This window comes from Zosterops lateralis (genome assembly GCF_965231275.1).
Source record: "Zosterops lateralis genome assembly, chromosome: 5".
Lineage (NCBI taxonomy): Eukaryota > Metazoa > Chordata > Aves > Passeriformes > Zosteropidae > Zosterops > Zosterops lateralis.
The window spans coordinates 48,729,431-48,754,692 of record NC_139766.1 but is presented as its reverse complement, the minus strand read 5'-3'; the positions used below and the strand labels follow the sequence as shown (position 1 = coordinate 48,754,692).

Sequence of the window (25,262 nt, the reverse complement as noted above, 5' to 3'; positions counted from 1 at the left end):
GGTGCCAATAGAGCAGGCAATTGCCCTTTGCTCCAAATTCCTGTTGTGGTTTCTGTTGTTTAGCAGCTGTCCATCTAACACAAAGTGTTTAGATTTTTCATTGTGTCTTTTTGGGGAGAAAAAGGGAAAGAAAATACTGCGGGCCAAATCCACTTAGGGAACTGATACAGAAGAGCAGGTTGTTCAGGAATATTCAGAGAGATCCTAATCTGTCTCCATTTTTAACCCATTGCTAGGAGCAGAGCCAGCAATACTCACTTGGTTCCAGAGCAGCAGAGAATGCAGCTGAAGTACTGGCAAATGAGAATGAAGAGGAACTAGAAGATATTGAATTGTATGTGAGAGATAAAGTATCTTTCCAAAGTCTAATTTCTGATATATGGTAGCAAAAGGTTTCTGCCAAGCTTAATGGCTTTTCTTCCCTGTTCATTAAATATTAATTGAATATATACTTCAGTAAAACTTCAGGAAGGATGAAATGCTTGCAGTACATAAAAGTAATTGAAGTTATTGTGCTGTTGGGCTGGGATGTTGCTAAATTGAATAAGGAATGTTTAATTTTCTGGAATTTCTGTATCAGTAACCTGTCATGCATGGTGAGATTAATGGCTGCATGTTCTTTCTGCATCTGTTCTCTATAACAGAAGGCCCGATGCTAGTCTCCTCTGCGTGATTTGCATGAATTGCTACTCACATGTAAGGATCCACATATTTTCCTTTCAGATTTGTGGGAGGGGAGGAGACAAAGGGGAAGCTGCACAACTCAGTTGTCTCAGGTGGGATGGTATGGGCAGCTGGCTGGAAGCACAGCCCTTGCTGGGAAGCTCCAACTTGCACATCCCTCCAAGTCCCTCCTTAGTGGTGTCTGTAGAGGGAGAAGTCCTTGCCAGGATGGCACTGGCAGATCTGTGTGTTCCTTGTAGTTCTAGCATTGACTGATAGAATTCTTTACTCCCAAATCTCTGTTGTGGTTTCTTTTCTACAGCCACTGTTCATCTAATGTGAAGTGTTTAGGGTTATCAGAGCAGAGCTTGCCAGTTTGGGGGAGAAGGAGGCAAAGAAACAGCTGCAGGTCAACCCCAAATATGGAAGAGGAGCAGGGGAGGAGGGAGGTGGGCGTTCAGGTGCTTCCTAAGCTGCCTCTCTTTTTACCCTGTTGTAGCCATGACAGCAGAATCTGCAGCAGCCCCATTTTTGTTTTCAGGGCAGCAGCTCTTTGTGCTACTGCTTTGAATGCTCTTACCCAAACTTAGAGGGTGATGAACTACACTTCCTCACCTCCCCTGCTTTAGCTGCTTTCTGAGCAGAGGTTTGCATGTGGCGCAGGGGGGCTCACCAAATCTAACTGTATCTTCTTTTCTCTCCCTTCCCATGTGCATCAATGGAAGCTTCATCAAGGTAAGCAGATGTTGTACAGTTGGTAACCAACTTTTATCTAAAATGTAATAGTTATTTCTGTTGTTATTTTTCAAAAAACTCGAGCAGCAGGGATTGAAACTGCCTTTAGCAAAAGGCAAAGGACAAGGCCAAAGCCCCAGGCCAGAGTCTTAGAGAAAGGCCCCAATGTGTGGGTGATGGCCTCTATCAGTCACAGTGGAAAATCCCTGCAATAAGAGTTGTAGCTGAATACTTATGTAGAAGGAACTTTAATTTGGTAACTCTTTCTGCAATTTTAATGGATTAGTGATTGATTATTGTCACGTGGACACTGGAGTTGCAGAGGTCATCGTTGCCTGTGGCTTCTGAGGGTTAAAAAGCAAACAGCATTTCTTGACCCTTTGGCTGTCACAGAGCAGGCCTTAAAAATTGATCTCCCTGTGACTTGGTCAATATGTTGCCCACAAAAATTGAATTTGTTACTGGGGTACACCAGGTCAATAATTTTACACTTGAGAGAGACATTGATTGTTTATTTCCGTGTTGCACAAGTCTGGGTGTTCAGTGGTGTTTGACAAATCAGACACACCCACTACCAAAACTTTTATTATTTATAAATTTGAACAAAGAAAGAAAATGGTATTAATTGGTTGCAAGTGACATGGTTATCTTATTAGGTTGTATTTTGTCTTGTATTGGTTAATGATTGTTAATGATCTCACTTCTCACTGTAATTAGTCCACTCAGTCCATTGCTCAGTCTCTCTTTTTTTTTGGGCTGGTGAGTTTCTTGAGTTGCTGCTCCATGACTTGGTGGTTGCAATCTTCTCCTGCAGGAATTTCTTTTTACCCATCAGAGCTGATTTCAGGAGAGTTGGGTTTCTTAGTTTCTTCCTTATCTTGGGAGCTGTGCCTGATGTCTTTTTGGCCCCTCAGTTCTTCATCCTTTGTGTCCACTCTCAGTGGTCATTCTTCTCCCCATGTTTTGTTAACTTTCCCCTAGGTCTGAGCTCTGTGAAGCATGTCAAGCCCTGAAATTTACCAAGGCAATTCTACCAACAAGAAATTTGTTTTTCTGCCCCATGGGCATCACTTAGAGCTTGTTTTTTAGTTGCTGTCTTTTTAATGGATTAAATTTCCCTTCCAGTTGATTGGCTTGAAAGTATACAAAGATCAAATATAGCAATGCAAAGACCATTTTTTCTTGAGACATCTTCAACATATTCTACATATTGTATCACATATAACTTAAGAAAATTAAATTACAGTTTATAATCAGAGGAGGAGAAATGCCACCCAGCGCAGACACACACAGGTGGATGTCTCTGGTAATGGATCACGAGCTAATGATGCACCTGTGGCTGGATCAGCCTCTGCAGAAGAGGGAGCAGCAGAGGTGGGAACTGCACATTCAGAGTAAGTATGGCTCGTGCCCCACCAAACATGGAATTTCGTGCCTTTTTTTCTTTTCTGCATAGAACTAACCTATACAGCTGTGCCTGGTTTATCTTTGAAGCCTTCCCCACTGTACTTATTTCCCACCTTCTCCCCTGTTGCATGACGATCAAGTGATACCATTTGCATTTGAGAGAAAAAGGCAGCCCAAGGCAGATGTACAACTTTGCACAGAACTTTAGAGATGTGTGTGGGGGATGGCAAAGAATGGGTACTACCTGCTTCAAATCCCAGAGCAGGGTGACTGACTGCACCTTTCTCCTAGTGAAAACCAAGACATTCTTCCCCTCAGGGCAGGGAGACCCCAAATCTTCATTAAATGCAGCAGAGTTAAGGACATCAGGGTTCGTCAAAGGAAGTATGATATGGCTGTCAGTGTAGTTGCATGATTATGTGAGATTTTATGTATCAATAAACATTGATATTAACTGTGATATTAACAGCTGCACATTCCTTCTGGTTCTGTTCCCTTTAGTGCACAGCCAGGAGTTATTAGATGTCCAATTTGCATGGATTGCTACTCAGAGGTAAGGGTCCACCTGTTGTCTTCCTTTCTGCTTTGTGGGAGGAGGAGCAAGCCAGAAGGGGAGCTGCCCAAGTCAGGTGGCTGATGTGGGATGCTGTGGGCAGCTGGCTGGAAGCACAGCCCTTGCTGTGAAGCTCCACAAGTCACTTCTGGGTGGGGAATGTAGAGGGAGAAGCCCTTGCCAAGATGGCACTGGCACATCTGTGGGTCCCTCATTATTCTGACTCCAGATGCTCTAAAGTGTCGTTTGCCTGGTGCCAATGGAGCAGCCAACTCAAATTCTTTCCTCCCAATACATGTTGTGTTTTCCTTTCTTCCAGATTGTGGAAAGTGGACGAATGATTCTGGCAACCATGTGTGGCCATGTCTTCTGCAGCGAGTGCCTCCCTGTTGCCCTGGAGACTGTTCCCCTATGCCCAACCTGCAGGGAGGAACTTACTCCAGATCTGTATATTCCCCTTTATATATGAGTGCTTCTGCTTCTCAGGACAGATTTAGATGGATCTTGGAAACAGGCGATATAGAGCCTTGTTTCCTTATGTATATAGTTCTTCCTGTATATAGTTTCGTTTTTGCTGAGTTCAATTTTAAATAAAGTTTTGATTGTTTTAAATGCAGTCTGTCTGCTCTTCTGTGCTGGACTCTGCTGATAGACAGAGATGCTGTTCCACAGGTGGAAATAAGGCTCTTGGTTTGAGCACTCAGAAGCTCATTCTTCCCATCACACTGTGGTCATTGATTTGGGGGAAATGTGCTAAAGCCATAAGCTTTGTAGTTCTTGTGGCCCGTGTGTGTTGTATGGGGAAAAAGAAACAGGCCCTGCTTGGGGTGTGAGGGATTTGATTTCTCAGGCCAGACTCTGGTGGACACTTTGGTGAAAATGTCCTGATTCCATTGCTCAGAAGATGGAAAGAGTAGCAGGTTGTGTACACATCCAAAGAAAGCCATTTTCTTTGAGAAGAACTGCTACATAAACAAACTGCTGCATTCAGTGTTGTAAGGTTTCACTGGAATTAGGATCTGGAGGCTTTTGAAGGAATGTGCCTTTGAATGTATGACGTTGGTTCCTGACTTTGAGCTGTTAGCAGTACAGCTGTGTTGTAGCTCCAGTTCCTTCAATTACAGCAGTGTAATCCTAAGTTGCATTGAAGAGAAATGCAATTGTCCAGAGATATAATAACTGGACATAAGAAAGAAAACTACTTCTGTTACATAAAAGTAATGAAAAGGCAAAGGCAGATCTCAGGTAAACAATGGAACAGTAAATCCATTGTGCCATGAAAGAGAAAACTGAAAACTAAACTTTCCTTACTTTCAGCATTATCTTGAAGCCCAATTTTTTATGTCTTTCTCAATTTTAGTGTTCTTTTCCTTTGAATTTCTGTAATTTTGTTCACAGTACAAAACAGTACGTCTGAAAGGCCTCAGCAGGACTCCCATCACAGAGCTATCATTTTGTAACAAATCAGGAATTATAGGTCAAGTCTTCTAAAAATTACATTGCAGATAAGAAGAAGGATAGAAAAACTTCACAGTTTTAGATTTTATGTGGGGTGTGATACCCATTTCTCAAGGAAGCTTCTTCTCAAGGAGGAGTTAGATGGAAATCATAGACGCATTGGGTTAGAGGTCTTCCAAGAGGCCTTCCTCTCATTTTCCCAAGGGTGGAAATGAGAGTGACTTCCATGTAGGTCCTTGAGTTGTCCTGGCTGAAAGATTTACCTTTCTGAAATTACTGGGAAACTTCCCCAGGCTTCACAGCCTTTCAAAGACAATAATCAGCTGTCTCATGATGACACCAGCCAGCTTTGCCAGGATTCTCAGATGGGTTCTCTCTCCTCCTGGACTTGTATGAGTTAAAAAACTGCACCCAAGAAGGGAAAAGAAGCTGTGGCTGTGGTAGGGTGGGAAATGGCAAACATGGAGGAAATGGTAAGTTTTCTGACCTCTGAAATAAACACAATTAAGTCTAAAATGTAATTTTTAACTGGGTGGAAAAAAAAGATAAAACCCTCATCTAGTAGCTACCCTACTGATCAGATGTTTTAACTTGATATTCTTCATATAGCTGGAGTACTTCTGGTAAAGGGATGTGGAGAGGAGCAGTGAGGTATAAATGTGCAGTGGGAAGGGTGAGCTGAATGGAGCATGGTTATTTGACATACTCCAGCTGTGGAACTCTCTCCCTTTTGCAATTTTTCCCTCCCCTGCCATATGTTTGTAGAAAAGTGTTTAATCTGGTATGTCCTGGACTGTGGACTATTTCTGGGTGTTTTTTCAATTGATAGAGGTAAGAGCGGCTTATGGGGTGGGTGCTGGGGTGGGTTCTTTTTTTTTTTTTTGGTGACAGGTTGATCTCCAATTTGGTTGCATTCAGTCTGTATAAAAAATATACATTAAAACACAAGCATAAGCTGAATAAAATCATGTCGGTTATTTTAATAGCTTGTATGGAAAGAATCCTACTATTTTGCAAAGAAAATACAAAAATGGTGGTCTGGGATATCATAACCAAGTTCTTGTAGAGCTCTCACAGTGCCAATAAGTTTGCAAACTCAAAGTTTGCATTTGATAACGTGCATAGTTCTTCGTGGCATTTGTATTTAGCCAGTGGAATTCCCACAACAACTACCATTGACCCGGGTTTTAAATTAGGGTTTTAAATAGAGGGGGGTTTAAATAAGGAGGATGAAGTTATGCATAGTTAAACTAGATGATAGGGATGGACCATGGGGGATGGAAGCCTCATGCTTTAGAACTTAGGCCAAGAATTTTGAGCCAACTGCTATTCATTACAAACTTTGTTGCTCCTTTCTCAAAAGCATCCAGTCCTGATCACTGCTGGCAACCAGAAGAATCAAAGTTCTGATTCACTATTGCAAATCCCAGGCACCCTCCTTCAACTGAGGTCTGCAATGGGTGACTTCCTAAAATTACCTTTTATTCCATTTTATTCTGCAACTATGAAAAGGCTGTAGAATTTCCAAGCTTCTGGTTATTATGGGGTTTGTCCAGCTAACATTACTTTTCAGCTTAAACTGTAGATTCTCTCATGAATAGATACCCATTTTTATACCCATTTTGCACTGTTACAGTTCCTGAGCTATAAGGCATATATTTTGCTATGGTTCAATATAAGCTTGGATGATGACATGTTGGGCTGATAACAACTCCTGGTGTATTTTATTGGCATTGCTTTCTTAAACAAAATCACATCAGATATAGACTATTGAGTTGCCTGAGAGGTCAGCAGTTATAGTAGGTCTGTGTGATTTTGCACACATTTAGATAATTTTGTAGAAAGAGCTAATGTTTGGCACCCATGAAGGTTTTTTTATTCATCTGGCATGCTTCCATTCAAATACCCACTTAATGTGGTCACCAACTATAGAAATAGTTAAACAGTACTGTAAATGGACATGTTTTCTTTGTTGGGATGATCGCTGACACACTGAATTCTTTTCATTAAGTAATTTGACCACAAGCATCTCTTTACTTTGGAAAAAGGAGGAAAAATTTGCTCTAGCAAATACACTTCCTTTCAGTTTTCATATTTGCAGTGTTTATATAGGGGGATATAATTAGAATTCCAGGATAAATTGCACAAGGTATTGGAAGAAAATCAAGACTAAAATAAACATTCAAATTCTCTCTTTTTTTTTTTTTTTTTTTTTTTGATTTGACCATTGCACACAAACATTTGGTTATAAATAGATACCTCATCCATGTTGGAGTAATATTTTACATTCAAAGTAGGATTGTGGAAAAGAAAATCCTTTTCAAAGTGGTCTGAAGCAAACATGCAATTTGAAACCTTTGGTTAGTTTATGAACCTTTACTACAATTGGATTATATTTATATGCTCTGTAGCAAATACCAAAACCCCTCTGAAGTAAAACATATTCCAAGTGAATAATCTGTACTGAGTTTGCAAACTTGCAACTGTAGTTGTTTTAGCTCTTGATCAGTTTGCATTATCAGGGCATTGTGTACTATTGGTATACACGATAGCTACTGTTTCAAGAATAAACACTACTGGCATGCATGTACACTGCCAACCTGACAGACATAAATCAGCTAATATATTTGATGGTAGCACTTACCTTACTTGAAAGAAGTGGGAGCACTCAAGTTCTGAGGAGAACACAGTACCATTCTGTGTCTATCATCCTTATGCAGAATTTGCTACTCTATATGGAGATCACTGGAAAATACATTTTTATGTTTTTCCTTATGAATTTAATAATGAAGAATGTTAGTATCTCTCTGAAGATTTTTTTATCATGAAAATATAGGCACACACATGCACAATATACAGGAGCACTACTTGTTTAAAGGACAAGATCATTTTTCCCAGGAGGAAGAGCTGAGAGAAACAGGACTCTTTAGCCTGAAAGATGAGAAGGCCTGGGGGAATTTCATCAATGTGTAACAATACCTGAAAGAAAGGTGGAGTAAAACAGATGGAGCCAGCTACTTGCCAATAATGTCCAGTGACAAGACAACAGGCTATGGACTCAAACAGGAGATTCCACCTGAATGTGAGGAAACACTTTTTCACTGTGAGGGTTACTGAATACAGGCATGGGTTGCCCAGAGAGGTTGAGGGGTCTTCATCCTTGGAACTACTTAAAAGCAATCTGGACATGGTCCTGGGCAACCAGCTGTAGGTGATCTTGCTTGAGCAGGGAGGTTGAACCAGGTGACCAACAGAAGTCCCTTTCACTCTCAACTATTCTTCCAGAGTTTGCAGTTTAATAAAAAGTTGAAAAGAGAAGCTGGGTCAACAACATAAAAAATAAATGAAAACTCTTCCTCAGAGCATCTTCAGTAGTTTTTTTTCTGCCTACTACTTCCCCTTGGTATCTCAAAATATACTAGGAATTTTCTGTATGTAAAAACAAGAGTGAAATTAAATAAAGAATTCCATTAGACACAGCCATTTTCCCTTTGAGAATAGCAATTTAAACTCATTTATATAAGCAGTTCTAGGTCACTTTATCAGGCAGCAGTACCAGAGGATGCATGATATTACACTACTATAGCTGAGCTTAGGCAAGCAAAGATGCAGTACCTGAAACCAAATGAAACTGAGGGAAAACCAGGACCAAGAGTGATTTATTTATTTTCAGCTATTTTACTCCATTTTTGCTAGAATTTATGCAGAGATTCAGGTTCATTATGAAAAAAATAAAACAGCCTAAAGAACCAGGTTAAAGTAGTGCTTGATCATTTCTCTCTGGAACAGCATTGTCGTAATTTATAATATATATATATAGGAAGTCTGGGCAGCATACCCCTACTTACCCTCTCCCTCTCCCCCAATATTGGCAATGAGCCCAAGGCACAGGGAGAAACAAAATTATGAAAACTGTTTGACAGTCTAAGCTGGTACCTTAGGCAGTTGTAAATAATTTTCTTCTGATTCTGCATCTCTCAGTGTATTTCTGGCTGTAAGGACCATAATTCATGAGCAGGAACAATTGAATCCATGCTGCACTAGATTATTTGCTGCTTTTGTCATAAAGACAATTCTGGTAACTTTTCAGGTTGATTTATGGATCTTACTTATATATTAAAATTCTTATGGAACTCAAGAAGTCCTAGCTTGCAGTTTTTGCTCTTAGAAGAGAAAACTTAGCTGAAGTCTGTAATTTTTTCAGGTAATATACAAAACTGCTGGCCTGCTTTTTTCAATACAGTTCCTATTAGAATTATGATCAAGAACATGTCTTCATGCAAATCTCTTCTGTTAATGTTATATTTTTCTTTTGTTGAAATTATAACAGAAATTGTGAGGTTAAGTTTGGTTTCAACTCACGTATTCATAGGTTTTGATTCTTAAAAGCTTTTTAATAGTTATCTTCTGCGTGACATATGTGACTCTTTTCCTGTTTTATTTTATTTAGTTATGGAGAGTAATCTGGTGATTATATTTTTGGTTTTTGGTTGTTTTTTTTTTTTTTTCTTTAAGAATCTGTCATCTGCCTCTAATGTTATTCAACAGAAGGTTTTTATGCACCTCTTGCCCATGAAAAAGACAGTGCACTGTTGATCCTAAGTGTTGCTGAGTGTGTATTTTCTTGCAATGTAAGTAATATTTCTTCGGTAAATTCCACTAAGGCTGAATGTCTTGCTTGTGCCTCAGTTTTGGTCTCTTCTCTCTGACTGCTAAATGCAGCCCATGGAGATGATCATGATTTAAACGACAAAGTACTTTTGATTGTGTGTGTGATGGCGTTCCTGCGTTCAAGCATTTGCCTTCCTGAGGAAAGGAGGCAGCACCAGGCATTGGCTGCATGGTGTAAAACTGAACATGAACAGCTGTAGCTTTATCTGAAAAACACATGCTGTAAAGCTATAGGAGTTGTACTGGACTCAGTGTATTACTGGAACAGTAGAACCTTACAAAAATCACATGGAAAAAGGTGAGGCGAAGTAGACTGACTCCCTAACGAACAGGGTAATGTTAAACTTGGGGGATTATCATTCTGATCCCCTGTGCAAAATATATTTGGTATCAAAATTGGTAATGTGGAGAGCTAGAAATCTTTAAAAATTGTATCTGCATATTTCATTTGTATGAAATTTCACAGGGTTTTGAAAGGCAAATTGTTGTTTATTTACAGGGAAAGATAACTTCTTTGCACTATAATGAAATGCAGTAAACTTCAACACAAATACATAGTTTTTAAAGAAGGACTAGGTATGTGTGGAAAAAACTTGAGCTGGAATACAAGAGTGATTTAGCTGATTGAATTGCTGTATTTCCTTGATACCTTATAGTTTTCTTATTAGCATGAGAGTCATAGAATTCTTACCTGCCATGTGACGGAGATAATATTTACTTAATAAATTTTACTTTTAAATATACCACAGAATTGCAAAGCCCCAGAAGAAAAGTAGTGACATTCAAAGTCTCAGAGAAAATCTGGACTTGGATTTTTTCTGTCTGTTTCATTTTATAAGATGTTACATTAGCAGCACAAATGCAGAATGTGATCTTGCTTGCTATTAACTGCAAATCAAGTGGCTTTTACACAAGTTGTGGTGTGATTTAGTGACTTGGGATAGTGTGGGATTTGTGGTCAACTTTCTTAGCCTCAACAAGGGTGAAATACCTAGAAAAGGGGAAAAATGGATTTGTGGTTTAAGTATGAAATCGGAAAACAGGAGATCTGTTCCTGGTTTGATGACAGATTATTTGATTTGTGGAAAAGTAATTTTCTGTTCCTTAATTTCTGTTTATGTAAATGGAAGTGTTATTGACTTATTCTGCTGAATAGAGGACTTGATTTATTAACATTCATAATGTGGTTTAAGACAAGGAGGAAGTCAATATTACGAAAGTGGACTCAAAAGAACTTATTAAATACCTTCCTCGAAGAAAAGTTACTTGGCAGTAGAATATCCTGAAAGCAATATTTTCTATTGGTGTGTTTATGTCCAATTCATAGATATGTGTAACAATGAAGATAAATATAAAGTTCTTTCTGTGTAATTTCTGTCATATCTACTATATTCTATCATCTACCTTATTGACCAGTATCTGTCATCCTACAATACCTGCCACTTGTATCTTTATAGCTCTTTTTTAAAAAAATATTGCCTGCAGATGATGCGAGGGAGTACTCTAGAAACCTGTGTTCTGTTGGTTTTCCCCTTGGGAATGGTTACAGTAACAAAGAGCATACAAAAACCTGGACTACATCCTGCAGCAGAAGTTTGGAACTCTGAGACAGCCTACCCCAGGTGAAGTAAAAGTAAGTAGTACTGTTAGAGAGGAGCAGGTCCCACGCACACAAGGAAGGTTCATTTCACTAGACAAAACTGTAAATAAGCTTGTCTTCCTTAGGACTGGGTTTCCTGTTGTTTACACGTGTCTTTAGTTGATGTTCCTTGTATTACCAGTTACATGTATGGCTAATGACAGTGATTCTCGATTCTTTAATGGAATATACACTGCAAATATACTCTGCACTGAACTGTTGTGGATTTTGTAAACATCAGTAATGTCCTGAGCAGTGCATTAAACATGTTCCCGCCTGTGTAGTTAAACTCCAGTGTGGCAGATGTTACTTTGTCACACTCGCCATCCCAGAAGGAGCAGTTGCCCTCACCATCTTTACCCTCCCTGCAGCAGAATAAGCAAGCCCCTCCCTAAAAGTATTTCTTCACTCTCTGCTGCCTTATCACCAGGTTTCAGATTTGTGTGCAGTCAGATGTGCTTTCATCATTAGTGGTGCAGAATGCAGGAATAGAATATATACCTGTGACTTCATTCCTTGGGAAATTACAGATAACTCAGAACCTAGTGGGCTTGCTAATGGCATGGTCAGCTGCAAGTATTTTCAGCTGCAAGTATCTTCAACTCTTCCTCTGCTCTCAACACAGTGTATCTTATCAAGTTTAGGGTCTCGATTTGCATAGAAGCGTCTCAATCTGAGCTCAATATAGCTGTGAGACTAGAAGTCTGAGATGAAGATCATGACTGATAGCATGGCTTTTTTGGCACAAGACGCACAAATATAATTATGGAGGAATGGAGAAGAGTAAAGAAAACAGGAAGGATCACTATGCTTGCATAAAATGAACACCTTTTCAGGCAAAATTCACCTTCCTACAAGTTTTGACTTTTTTATACACAAGGATAGCAGCATTGCTGTTCAAAATATTATCTTCCTCTGTGTTTCTGCTTCATTGTTGCTAATTTGCAGCTAAAACCTGACTATCATGTTATGTTTAACCAAAAGACTTACCAGTATCTTTGAAGAAATTTTCTTGGACACTTGTTCTGGTCAATCATCTGAGTGCTTGATGCACAGCTGCCAGATTTCTATTGTTAGTTGTCTTGCTGGTCATCAGGTCAGCCCACTTGATGGCATCAGCATTTTGCCAGACTTTCATACTCTTCACTAAAAAGAAGGCACAAAAGTGCTTTTTATTGTTATACTGCCAACAACTTCTCCATCTTCTATATAGTATCTTGATGCATACCCACATAACTTAATACACCTTTAACTTGTCAAGAGATCTGGTTCTTTGACAGCTCATTCAGTAATCCTTCTACTGTCGTGAATATGAGAAACTGCCTTGTTAAGAAAACTCTACTACTGATGATAAACCACTGCCAAAACAAATGAATTCATAAGTGACTCTATGTTCAGTTCCACTGATGGGTAATGGAAGTGTAACATGTGATTTTTCAGTGACTGGGTAACTGGTTTTTTGCACTGATGTTCCAAAACAAATTGTAAAGGCAGCAGAAGTTAACCAAGAGCAGACAATCTTAATTAGAGTAGGCACCATGTCTGACCAGCACACTAGTAGTAATATACAAGAGAGCCAAATAGGCTGCTGAGTAAGTCTTAAATACTCAGTGCAGTCTGGAGAGATTAAATGATCTTACTGCCATTTGTGAGTGAACATGCTTTAAAGGAATAGTGTGTGCTTTAAAGTTGCTGTATACATGAAGTACCATTATGCAGCATTGCACTAAAGGAATTGATTTTATGACATGTTCCTTTGGACATGAAAGGGAAAGTGTCAGGTTACCCTAGACCTTAATTCAGAGTGATGTTCAAATGTTGGTTTTGGCACTTGTCCTGGACTTGGCTGTGGTATAATTCGTGGACACTCTTTTTCTACAAGTTGGAAAGGCACATGCAGATGCTGTTACCAGAAAGAAATCCCCGTGGTTATCACAAATAGGTTATCTCCCCTTTTGCCCATTAAATCTTGACAGTGATTTCACTACGCATGGTCTGTTTTACCACATCACATGTCCAAGTGAAAAAAACCAATTATCAATCAGTCAAGAGCTGGCAATCAGCTCTCCATTTCAGCAAGGATCTAATAAAAGGCAGATGCTCTTCTCTCTTTCCCAAGCAGCACTGTGTCATTGCATTCACTGCTTGGCCATCAGCTTCTCAGGTGAATGGAGGGAACCAGGTTTGGTCCTCAGTGCAGTTCTTATATCTGAATCCTCTAAGGAGGCTTGCATATTATCCAAGCACAGGTACAAGCACCTTGCAGAATCATTGCCTTGGAGCTTATACAGCCTTATAGTTATTACAGTTGTTCTTTCTCTGTGTCTGAAAAGTTCTGGACTGATGCTGTGGACAGAAAGCTTATCATGGGGATTGTATGGTCATGGAAAGATGAAAAAAGAGGGGAAGGAGCATTGGAGGGGGTCTTCTGCTCAAACGTGAGCCGAAAGTAGTAAAACCATTCTAAGGAAAGGGGTAATTTTTGAAGGCTTAATGGCACAATTTATATCTTGTACAAGAAACGGCTACCTTTGTGCAGTATTACTTGAATTATCTGTGAAGGGTTTTGAGGGTGGAAAATGCTCTGCACAGAACTACCAAACAAAATCTGAAGCTTTAAGTCGTGGTTGGCATCCCACTGCTTCCTGAAGGGTTTGGCTTTGTGTTACAGCACAAACCAGAGAAAATCCTTGTTCTCTGCTTCTAAAGTAGGAACAGCTGATGAGCTTTAGCCTTGATGTAGGCACAAATCAAACAAATGCTGCAACCCAGTCCAAGTGGTTGACCCCATCTGTCTGTAATCATAGAGACCTCAGAACAGCTCTGACCCTAAACTGATGACAGGCTGCTATTAGAAATGTCCTTTGCTAAGTCCCAAAGCCGTAGTTCATAGAAACCAAACAAAAATAAGGGCTGTATTTTAACATGTTAGTGGTGAGTACAGACGCAGTCATTGCTCTCGGTAGTGGTGCAAGCACATCACATGCAGTGTGGTTAGTGCTTAAACTTGTCCCTTTTTGTTCTGGAAAGGGGCTGGGACACCTGATGTCACACACACCAACACCTGAGAGCTATTCATAGGAGTGCTTGAGACAGAAAAAAAAAATATACACACACCTTTTAAGTCTTTCAAAAAGCTTTGTTGTTGGGGACTTTTGGTTGGTAGAGAAGATCATATCATTGGCTTTAGACAGGAGCTTTGCAGGGAGGAGGGCGTAACCATCTTCCTTCAGGAAGTTGGAGATACAAAACCCCCTGACAAGGCAGCCCCCGCTCCCCGGTGCCCCAGCCCGCGCTCTGTGTCCCGCTGTGGGCAGCAGCCCGGGCTGGCTGCCCTGTCCCCGCCCAGGTGTCGCAGCCGCGCCAGGTGCCCGGGCAGGGGGGGCCGGGCTGCTCTGCCGGGGCGGGCGGTGCTGCCGCTCCCCGCGCCGCGCCCCCTCTGCCTGCCTGGGGCCGGGAGAGAGAGAGGGAGGAGAGGGGACGGGAAGGGAAGGGAGGGCGCGGAGCTCGCCGGAGCTGCGGCAGCCGGAGCGCCTCCGCCGCCGGCCATGGAGCTCTCCCTGCGGCTGCTCCTGGCCTCCTGCCTCTCGCTGGGGGCGGCCGGGGACTTTGACAGAAGGTAGGCGCGGGGGGAAGCCGGCGTTCCCGCGGGGAGAGCGGAGGGAGCCGGGGCTCTCCCCTTTACACGGGGCACTGTGGGGTCCCCGGGGCTGTGTCCCGGCGGGAGGCGTGTGCGCTCCCATCCCGCTGCGGGCAGGGATGGCCGGGGGCCGCAGGTGGAGGAGCCGCCGGTGCCGCTCCCCGCCGGCCCCGGAGCCTCTCGCCTCCTTCGCTGCCTCAACACGGGCTGGAGGTGTTAGAGAAGTGTATTGCCGTGGCGGGGCTGCGTCCCGCAAGAATTAAAAACAAAGCGCATCGCGTGCCGTAGAGATAAAATGATCTTATTGGCGCCCGGGGCTCTCGGAACAGACGGCGGGGACGGCGAGTCGAGTCTAAACACGGAGCTCGGGACGCCTGTACACTGCCCTGTCCTGTCCTGTCCTGTCCTGTCGGGTGTCGCTGCAGGGAGAGACCCCCGCCCTCCCCGGGATTTCTAATTTTTTAAATAGGATTTGTTCTAATGCGGTGCTTGGGGGATTTCAGCCTCTCGTTGAAAGACGCTACTGATTCGTGTCAGTAGTTTATGACTGCGTGAGGCCGTGGTGCCTTTTCCTTGGACTACAGCTCTCCTTTTTTAACTTAATTTCTGTTTAACACTCCGAGAAGTTTTTGGTTTCGTTCTTTTTTTCCTTTCATGTGTCAGCGAGAAAGTTTGACCGTGTCAGTGAGAAAATTTTGCCATATATTGTGAACTGAAACTTTATGCTGACGTTTATTCCATACTATAAACTCTGTCTCAGACTCCTGAACTTCTGTTCAGTGCCAGCCTGGGAGTGGCAGCAGTGAGCATAATGCCAAGCATGTCAGCTTTGTCAGGCTTTGCTCCGTTATCCTAATTGCCTTTTCCCCTCTTCACTTATTGCCATTTGCATTTTTTTGAACTAAACAAAGTAACAATGACAGAAGTATCCCAGGCTTAGCTGAGAGCAGTTACTATGCTGAAAAAAAGTGTGTGTGTATATATATATGCGGGAGAGGTTTTTGCTGTTCTTTGTCTTTTGGGCTTTTTTTTTTGTTTGGTTTTTTTTTTTTTTTTTTTTTTTTTTTTTTTTGATTTTAGCTACTTTCAAAATGTTTCACCAGACTTTGTTGCACTGTCTCGTACAGGTGGCCCAGACAAATAGTCTCGTCTGCAGGACTGTGTCGCTTTGGGAGCAGGATTGACTGCTGCTGGGGCTGGGCCCGAGTGGCCTGGGGACAGTGCCAACGTGAGTATCACTGCTGCTGGGGCTGCTAGTCACTTGTAGGGAAAGCCTGTACACACCTAGTCATGTCTTCATGTTCACACACATCTTTACAGTGCAGGGCTAGGCTTTTGCACGTGTGCTCCTGACTGACTCAGAAGGATGCTGTCATGTTAAAGTTCTGCCTGTTTTTAGCAGTGCTAAAAACGACTGTGGTCAAGTAATGTAAAACAGAGTTTGGGCAATGAGAATTTGGAAATTTCTTTTTGGTTCCTGCTTCATTCTATGCTCTGATCTGATAACTTGGTGTGACTACACTCTGTCATGTTACAGACACTGCAGGGCTATAATATTTGTATCCAAGAAAGAAAACCAGAATTACTTAGAAAATTGATGGAAATATTCCAATTAAGTATTAAGCTCAAGCATTCTTTCAGTAACCCCAAACTAAGTGAATAAATCTGCCTGCCAGCATCCTTTTACTGGGTCACACGTGAAGAGAAACACCTCTGAGATTCTCACATCTGTCTAGACTCTTTGATATGACTGCAGCATAAACTAGTAGATAAGTCTTCATCATTAACTACACCTTCAATAGGAATTCTGTGGAGGCAGCTAGCACTGTGTAGAAGTTAAAATTGTTAAAAGTGATGTAGAGACCTCAGCTTCTTAAAATTACCACCTTTGATACTAGGGATGCTTACTCATGTGTTTAACATACATGAGGGACATCCTGAAGTTTTTGCAGGAGCAAGCCTATAAACACTGGTCCTTAGCTTTTTTTAATTTTTTTTTTTTTAATTTAGACACAAACATATGTCGAGGAGATAATTTTCTGCCAAGCCATTTTCAAAGTCACACAGATGTTAAATGCTGTAAGTTTCATAGTCTACAGGGCAAATATTTGGCAAAAGATAGAAAAAGCTTTGGAAATGTAACCCTCAGCAAAGGTTTTGTTCAAATCTGTAAACAGCAAGACTGGTTTGTCTCTTCCCAAGTATGTTAGAAGCCCACAAGGTTTAATAGATACATAAGATGACTAGTAAAAAACTATGGAAAGTACTTCTGGAATACAACATCTCTGATACTGTTTCTTTGATGCAGAGTTCTCAGGTTGATACCTCTCAGGCCATACCATGAATGACTTTTGGGTTTTAGGGCTCTAATTGGTAATAAGTAGTCCTTTCCTTGGTATGAATATTTATGAAGAAGGAAGAAGAATATGTAGTAGGTTGACTGAGGCTACTCCAGAGGCAATAGGACCTATGTCCACCTTTCATGATGCAGTTTTATTTGAAAATCATTGTGTGTTTAAATGTCGGAGGCTGTGAAGGCTTAACTGGCAAACACCAGAAATTTGCATTGTTTAAAAACCCCCAAAAAGCAAAACCAAAAGAGTCCAGACTACTGTGTCTCTGTGGCCCATTTCTTAGACAAGTTGTCTCCAATGTTGTGACCCTAAATTACAGCTCATGTTTAGGTGGAAGTCAGTTTCTCATTATTCCCAAATCTGATTTGTGTTTGCATTTTTGTGATCTTGGGAGACAGGAATAGCATAAGGTGATACTATCAAAAGATTTGTTATTAAACATTGGAAATGAGACAAAAGTAATAATACACAGAAAGTATGGTTTATTGTTTGTTCTTTGAATTTTGTCAGTAAGATAAGTTTTAGTGCTAGCTTTTCGAGGTCCTATAAATGATTTTTTTTCCTTAAGGCTGAAGGTAGGTGAATTCTCACCTCCTTCCACTGCATTTTAGTCCATTATTCACAAATTTATCTCCAGTAATTTGGACCAGTCTTTCAAAATAATACAATTATCACTTAGGTGTCAAGAATAATTCCCCCCCCCCCCTTTTTTTTTTTTTCTTTACATACTGATAATTTTTGAATTGCTGGGCCAGAAGAGTCTCAGATATTTAGGTGAAAATTCTACTAAAACTATCAGCAGCTCCTTCTCTGTTTTAAATAGGAGACAAACTATTGGCAAAATAAAACATGAAAATCTGCCCCAGTTGCGGGTGGTGAAAATTCCAGATGTATCACAAAGCAGGAGATTACACTAAATTAAAGTGAATCTCTCTAGTGCTTGCAGCCAAATAGAAAACCTGTAGTCAGCTCTCCACCTTGGGAATGTGGCACTTAGTATGAAAGATTAACCTGGCACAGAAGGCAGCATTCCTGGCCTCAAACGAAAACTTGGGTATTTTACTATACAAAGAAATATTGCTGAAAATTTTCCAAGAAGCCAAGTACATGATTATTTCTTCTTCTTTCTTACTGGTCAAAGGTAAAGCTCTTAGCCCAATCCCCAAAATAAGTGACATAAATAGATGTCAGACTTAACCTACTAGGTGTACATTTCCTTGGGTGTTTTAATATAAGGTCTGTTTGCACAAGAAAAACAAGTATAGAGTCAGGCTTAAAAATTAGTAGTGAGACTTAATTTATAAATGTCTCCAAAAAAGAAGCTTCAAATATTTAGGCAATAATCCTGAGCTCTTTATTAGTGAGTTGGAGCTGCTGTTTTTCAAACCAGCTTGAACCATCCTTGGTGTGCCTGCAACTGCTACAGCACCTTTGGACTCTCACCTGCTTACTCACGCATAATTTACCATGCAGACACTAATTATCTCTCAATTTATCCTTCTGACAACAAGCATAAAGTGAGAGCTGTGCTGGAGCCAGAGTGGAGCAGGCACACAGATACATGACAGGGTGGTCCCGGTTTGCAGAGACCTCTGAACTGTGACGAGCCAAGGGCAAGTGGTCACTCATATACCTGGATATGTTTTCTGCTTGTCCAGCTGAGCTGCTCCACTGTGCACGTATGGGCATGCCCTCTGCCCACAGCTATTGAAAAAAAAAAAAAAAGTGTTTGTTTCAACCAGCTGTGTGATCTAAGGTAATGGTTTAATTGGGACATGGTTAAACTTGGATGTGTCAGCTCTAACAGAGCAGGAGTGTGGTGGAGCTGACAAGTGTCATTAGGGCCTTAAGCCTTGGTGACTTTGTGCTCCTGGTCTTCCATCGATAATCCATCCAAAGAGTTGCAAAGGGAAACTGAACTGTGTTAGCTAAACTTGGTTTTGTGAAGTGTGAAGTTATTCCTTTTATGTCCCTTTGACTGGCAGAGGAGTGCACGTGGAGCATAATCATGCTTAGTGCTGCTTAGCAACACCACTCAGCATAACTCAGCTGTCTTCTGCTCTTATAAACATGTAGGAAGAAGTTGAAATAGGGCCCTCCTTTAATTTACACTGCTTTCTACAACATCCTCTGTCTCCTCTTTACACCAATCAAGACTTGTGCACGTAGGTCTGATCTGTCTGTAAACTTGCTTCCAGAGCCTGTCAGTGTCAGCTGTAACATCTCAGTCAGTAGAAATATTCACTCTGTGGTGGCATGAAATTCCCTTCCCAAGTGCCCTTTCAAATTCCAGTAAATGTGCTTAGAAGGTGTCCTTCAAACTGAAATAATCAAGAACTTTCAAAAAGGTTGGATTTTTTTTTCTTTCTTGCAGCTTTTGAACACCCAAGTGAGATCTGTGCTTAGGCAACTAGATGCAGTTTGAGATGAATAAAAATATAGGCATGTTTTCAAAGAATCTGAACAAATGTAACTCAAATTCATTGGCATTTCTTAGTCCTTGTAAATTGACAATCCATCCACACTTGTTTAGTGGCTTAGATTTAGAACTGTGTCTATCTGCCATCATTATGATAACTAAGTAGCTTTTCTTAGATTTTGATTTTGTATGTAAACCAAATTAATTAATTAAACCTAGTTTGTAGAAAGGCTAATTTGGAAGCAACAGAAATTATGTTTAAACACCAACTATTAGGTCCCATGACGTGCCCTCATCATTGATAGAGTTGATCCTTTACACTGAGGGACTCACAGCATCAATGCTCTAAAGTTTGATATTAAATATCCCACTTGAAATTAGTCCAAAAATCCCATGTTGTTGCCCAGCCTGCGGGATTTACTCACACTTTAATTAGTAGGAGTGGGAGTAATAGCTGTAAGTGGGAGTAATCACACAAAAGCCTACCTCTGTGAAAGATGGTATGTTGATAAAGTACCTTATGAAATATGTGTAAAAATAGGGTTGTTGTTGTCTTGCTTTATGTCTTACTGTTGTGCATGCAGCTAAGCTATAACCCAGAGCAAAAGTGAGGGTTGAAGGAGTTTCTTCTGGATTTCTTTTCTCAGAGCAGGGGAGGTGACTTCCTGTGACAGTATTTTTGGTGAAAGCAGGTATCAGTAGTGCATTTTTAATTCCTAAATGCTTTTGCATTGTAAGGCAACTGCGTCTGTGGTACTGAGCATTGTCCTAACCCAGAGCCCATTCAAGGGGTTTTAAAGGACACAGGGAAAACCCAGTCAGGACATGCATCTTGCACAAATGCAAAAAATAATTCTTTGTGGGTATTCTTGCCACTCATCTATCCAAGTTGCCTCAAAACGATTTTTTGAAACTAATGGTCTGTCTGCCTCTTTTTTAGCTGGCTTACAAATACCTCTGTAGTTCTTTCAAAAGCTATAGAAATGGTTTCTGCCTCTGTGTGTGTATCTTTCATAACAAAATACTCCTGCTTTGAACCTGGCTGTGTGTCTGTAATTGATCCATACACCAGTTACATGTAGTCAAGGTATACGATAGATGTAAAGATTGTTTCAAAATTTTAGCTGCAGTTTAACAGCAAAAAACTGTAGAAAGAGATAATACTTGAACATGGATTCAAAAGGTTAAGTACGATTTTTTAAAGAAAAGCAATATGAAGTGGCTTGAATTATCATTCTGCATTACAGTTTGGACAACTCCTTTGCTAGAGGTGATGACAAAAATGGTCCCTTTTGCTCTGTTAACATAGGTACAGAAGAGAAGACTAGATCTGCAGCCTCAATAAACAAATGCAGGTCTACTGTCAAATCCTCTGCTGACTGAAGTCTGTGTGACTGTTGGAGTCAGCAGGTGTTGTCTGATGGATAAAAAGTTTGACCAACAGGAATAAAATTTAAACTAAACATGGGTTTGATAAGCAGTGATATTTGATTGCTTCACCCATTTCTATGGGTAATTCTCCTTAAACAGTAAGAAAATTTATGCAGTCTGTCTTCAGAAGGGGTGGTGAAGATGAGTGTGCTCTTTCAGAGAGCCCATCAGTTGTAACTCCATCTGGTTACCTCCCCGTGCTGAGGTTGGAGTGTTTTACCTAGGAAGCAAACCCAGAATAGATCAATAAAGTAATTTTCCACCACAGTTGGCTTAAAGGCCTAGGGACAGAGCAGTCAAGAATATATAAAGTCAAACTGTCAGTTGACACCTTCCCTTAGCTTTGCATCATAAAAAAAAGCGTTAATTGAAGGATATCAGGCTGGCATTTAGTTTTAGCCAAACCTAGTAGAAAGCATATGATTTCAGGAAGTTCTAAAGAGGACTTCCAAGACAGAGGAGCTTGTACAAGTTCATGTATAGCAGATGCAGGCATAAGTGAGTGCTTTGCTGGGAACTGTGCATGCTGCTGCCTTCTTGCACCCCTTGGGAAGGCTCTTGCAGTATCTGTGCTGCTGCTCCTGTCCTAATGAAACTCAAAGACTGTGTACCTGTTCTGTGCGATCTCCTGCAGGGGTGTGAGGTGGTGGGAGGGAGAGGAAGCGGTGGCTGTGCTCTCATTGATGCAGAGAAGGAGATTTTGGACAGCTAACAATGAAGTTGATGGGAGTTTACCCATATAAATCATCCGACACATCAATGGGAGAAGAGGCCATGGGCTCTTAGGACCTCTGTTTCCTGCACATAACGTTGCTTTCACTGAAATGGCAATTCTGTATAGTCCACGATGCACAAAAATAAAACCATGATTGTGTCAATACTGAGCTGGGAAAATACTGGTTTCTAGGAGGCTGATCCACTAACAGAAGCATCCCTAAAGTCAGTAGGAGTTTTGCTACTGAATTTGTGGTTGCAAGATCACAGACTGAATTAATGCATTGCATTTGGCAGTGTTTAATAAATACTGATATGAAGCATGTCTGCTTCTTGTAAAATGACAGATATTTTTGTGCATCCCTGGTACTTTTCAAAGAAAAAGTATTTTATACAGAATTGCAATACTGCTTTACACTGCTATTCAAGAATAAAAATGACGTTTTGCTATTTTTATTCAGTTTATTTTCCAGTTTAGAACCTTTATGCCTTTAAAGCATGACTTTACTGTGTTAAAGATACAGTATCCTTTTCCATTTCCCTACTGCATTCCTCATGCACTTCATATGCAGATTAGTAGTTTTGCAGCCCAATTTTTTTCTAAGGAAATATCATCAGTAACATGATTTGGCCAATTACAACTGTAGTATACTTGTAATTGCATCGTCTCTGAAAGCCCAGCAACAACGTGAGGAGCTTCTTTCCACTGTAACCAAAATTAAGGGACTTCCTGGTTAAGACTAATTTAAACTAGTTTAAGTTGGAATCATAGGAAACCCTTAAGTGTTGGTCGAACACCACTTGAAATACAAAGAGCTGCTGTTGCTCAAGTCCCAGCCTGCTATCACATGGCTTTGTAGCCTAACAAGTCATGCTGCTAGCATTAAATTTATTGGCAAATAAATTGATTTCAAATAGCCTGAAACATATATCTGTGTTTTCATCTTATTTAAGTTTTGTTGCATATCTTGTTTCATGTGGTAGCAAGAGCTGGAAAGGTTTCTTAGTTTTACTTTTCATTTAGATGACGTTACATTTTTAAACATAATAAAAATGACCAGTAAATTTGTATGCAACGTGTTTATTGGTTACAGATGTTCAGATATGTATAAATGGGTGTAATTTTAATTGCTCTCAAATTAGCATCCAGATGCTAAGCTTTTGTGTTTGAACTGTGGAGACGCAGCATTAAATTTAAAATATATACCCATGCTTACATGAAAGGATACTGTGTCTTTAAGAAAAGCATTTGTGTTCTGTTGATGGAAATGTTGAACCTGAACCATGAAACATGAGAATTTTTACAACTACTTACTGTATGAAACTTGAAAAAGTGTAGTTCCTTAGTTGATTGAATAAGAATAGCATCACATCATTATATTTAATTACTTTTATGTATCAGAATGTTTAAGCCTCATAATGAAATACTGATGTATTTCCATTTTCAAATGTGTACCAGAATTTTTTTTATTTCAGAGAAGCTCTGAATGTTGAATGTATGTAATTCTCCAGGAATGTAACAAGTTGATAAAAAACTACAGCCAAGTCCATCCTCCTTACAGAGAAAAAAAAAAAAAAAAAAAAAGCTGGAATTTCTCTTTTGGATATTTGTTTTGCAGCGTTCTACGTCTTAAGGCAGAGAATAGCCAGCCTAAGGTGCCAGCCCAAAGGTTAGCTGAACATATTTCTTGAAATAATTTTGGCAAGGTTATGACTTGGAGTTATGGCCTTGAAGTCATAAGTTTACATGGAAATTATAATATGTGACAAGAAGATAATTTTTTGTTGTTTTTCATTTTTTTAAGTGTTTGATTTGGGGAAAATGAGGGGGAAAAGAAATTAACAGGGCTATTTTATCCCAGATGCCTATACAATGATACATTTATTTTCCAAAATACAACACTTTTTCCCTTTTCACTCCTTTTCTTTATTTTACCCTCAAGCCCTGTGCAATATTTTTCCCTTTCTGTAAATTGTTTGTACTGCCAGCAATGCATTTACAAGCTGTCAGACCTAGGAGGCCTAATTTGCTTTCATGGCATTGAATCATGTGCAGTGGGAGGTTATTTTGGGATGGCTGAGGCACTTATTGCCCCCCACTGCCTGCTTGGCGCTTCCCCTACAGGTTGTCCTTCCCAGAACAGGGAAACTTTACAGCCCTTGGTCTCCAGCAGTGTAGAACCTGGCATGTTAGAGCAAAACGAAATCAACATAGTTTACTTCGCAACCCAGGGCTGTAGTCTGCTGCTGCTTAGGAATTGATGTGTCTTGTTTGTTCCTGGCTCACTGGTGATGGCCAGCTTCCAGTCATCTGGAACAACATGACACCCATTCACAAAAGGGATGGGAAGGAGGATCCTGGTAATTATAGACCAGTCAGTCTGACCTCAGTACCCTGTAAGGTAATGGGGCAGTTTATACTGAGTGTCATCATGCAGCATTTACAGTATGGCCAGGGTATCAGACCCAGCCAGCACGGGTTTAGGAGGGGTGGGTAGTGTTTGACCAACCTGGTCTCCTTTTATGACCAGGTGACCCACCTGGTGGATGTGGAAAAGGCTGTGGATGTTGTCTGTTTGGACTCCAGCAAGGCCTTTGACAGTCTCCCACAGCACACTCCTGGATAAGCTGGCAGCCCAGGGCTTGGACCAGGAGCACTGTTTGCTGGGTTAGGAACTGGCTGGATGGCCCAGAGAGTGGTGGGGAATGGTGCTGCATCCAGCTGGGGACAGTCACCAGGGGTGTCTCTCAGGGTCTGTGCTGGGGCCAGTTCTGTTCAATATTTTTACTGACAACATGGATGAGGGTATTGAGTCTTTCATTAGTAGGTAGATCTGCAGATGACACTAAGCTGGGATCGTATGCTGGTCTGTAGGAAGGTAGGAGGGCTCTGCAGAGAGACCTGGAATGGTTGGATGGATGGGCAGAGTTCAATAGGAAGAAGTTTAATAAGTTCTGGTGTCAAGTCCTGCATTTTGGCCACAATAACCCCCTGCAATGTTATGGGCTGGGGAAGGTGTGTCTGGACAGTGCCCAGGCAGAAAGGGACCTGGGGATTCTGGTGACAGCAGCTGAACATGAGCCAGCAGTGTGCCCTGGTGGCCAAGAGGGCCAGTGACATCCTGGCCTGGATCAGGAATGGTGTGGCCAGCAGGAGCAGGGAGGTCATTCCTCCCCTGTACAGGGCACTGGTGAGGCCACACCTGGAGTGCTGTGCCCAGTTCTGGGCCCTCAGTTTAGGGAGGACCTTGAGACACTTGAGCACGTCCAGAGGAGGCAACGAGGCTGGTGAGGGGCTTGGAACACAAACCCTGTGAGGGATGGCTGAGGGAGCTGGGGCTGTTTAGCCTGGAGAAAAGGAGACTCTGAGGTGACTTGTCACTCTCTACAACCTCCTGAAAGGTGCCTGTAGCCAGGTGGGGGTTGGTCTCTTCCTCCAGGCAGCAACTGACAGAAGGAGAGCACACAGTCTTAAGCTGTGCCAAGGGAAATAGGTTGGATATTAGGAAAAAAAATTCAGGGAAAGAGTGATAAAGTACTGGACTGGTCTGCCCAGGGAGGTGGTGGAGTCACCATCT

The 25,262-nt window shown here is 41.1% G+C and overlaps 1 protein-coding gene across 2 annotated transcripts in view; it reads left to right on the top strand.

Annotated features, from left to right (window-relative positions):
• Window positions 1-14,584: 14,584 nt before the first annotated feature.
• Window positions 14,585-25,262, top strand: part of NPNT (nephronectin) — a 49,388-nt gene continuing 38,710 nt past the window's right edge. Inside the window, exons 1-3 of one of the 2 annotated variants that reach the window (XM_083861176.1) lie at window positions 14,585-14,745; window positions 15,894-15,994; window positions 23,304-23,354. In XM_083861176.1, coding sequence (XP_083717302.1) covers window positions 14,675-14,745; window positions 15,894-15,994; window positions 23,304-23,354 — 223 coding nt within the window. In that variant the 5' untranslated portion in view covers window positions 14,585-14,674. The remainder of the gene's footprint in view (window positions 14,746-15,893; window positions 15,995-23,303; window positions 23,355-25,262) is intronic. The other variant, XM_083861177.1, reaches the window with a different exon arrangement.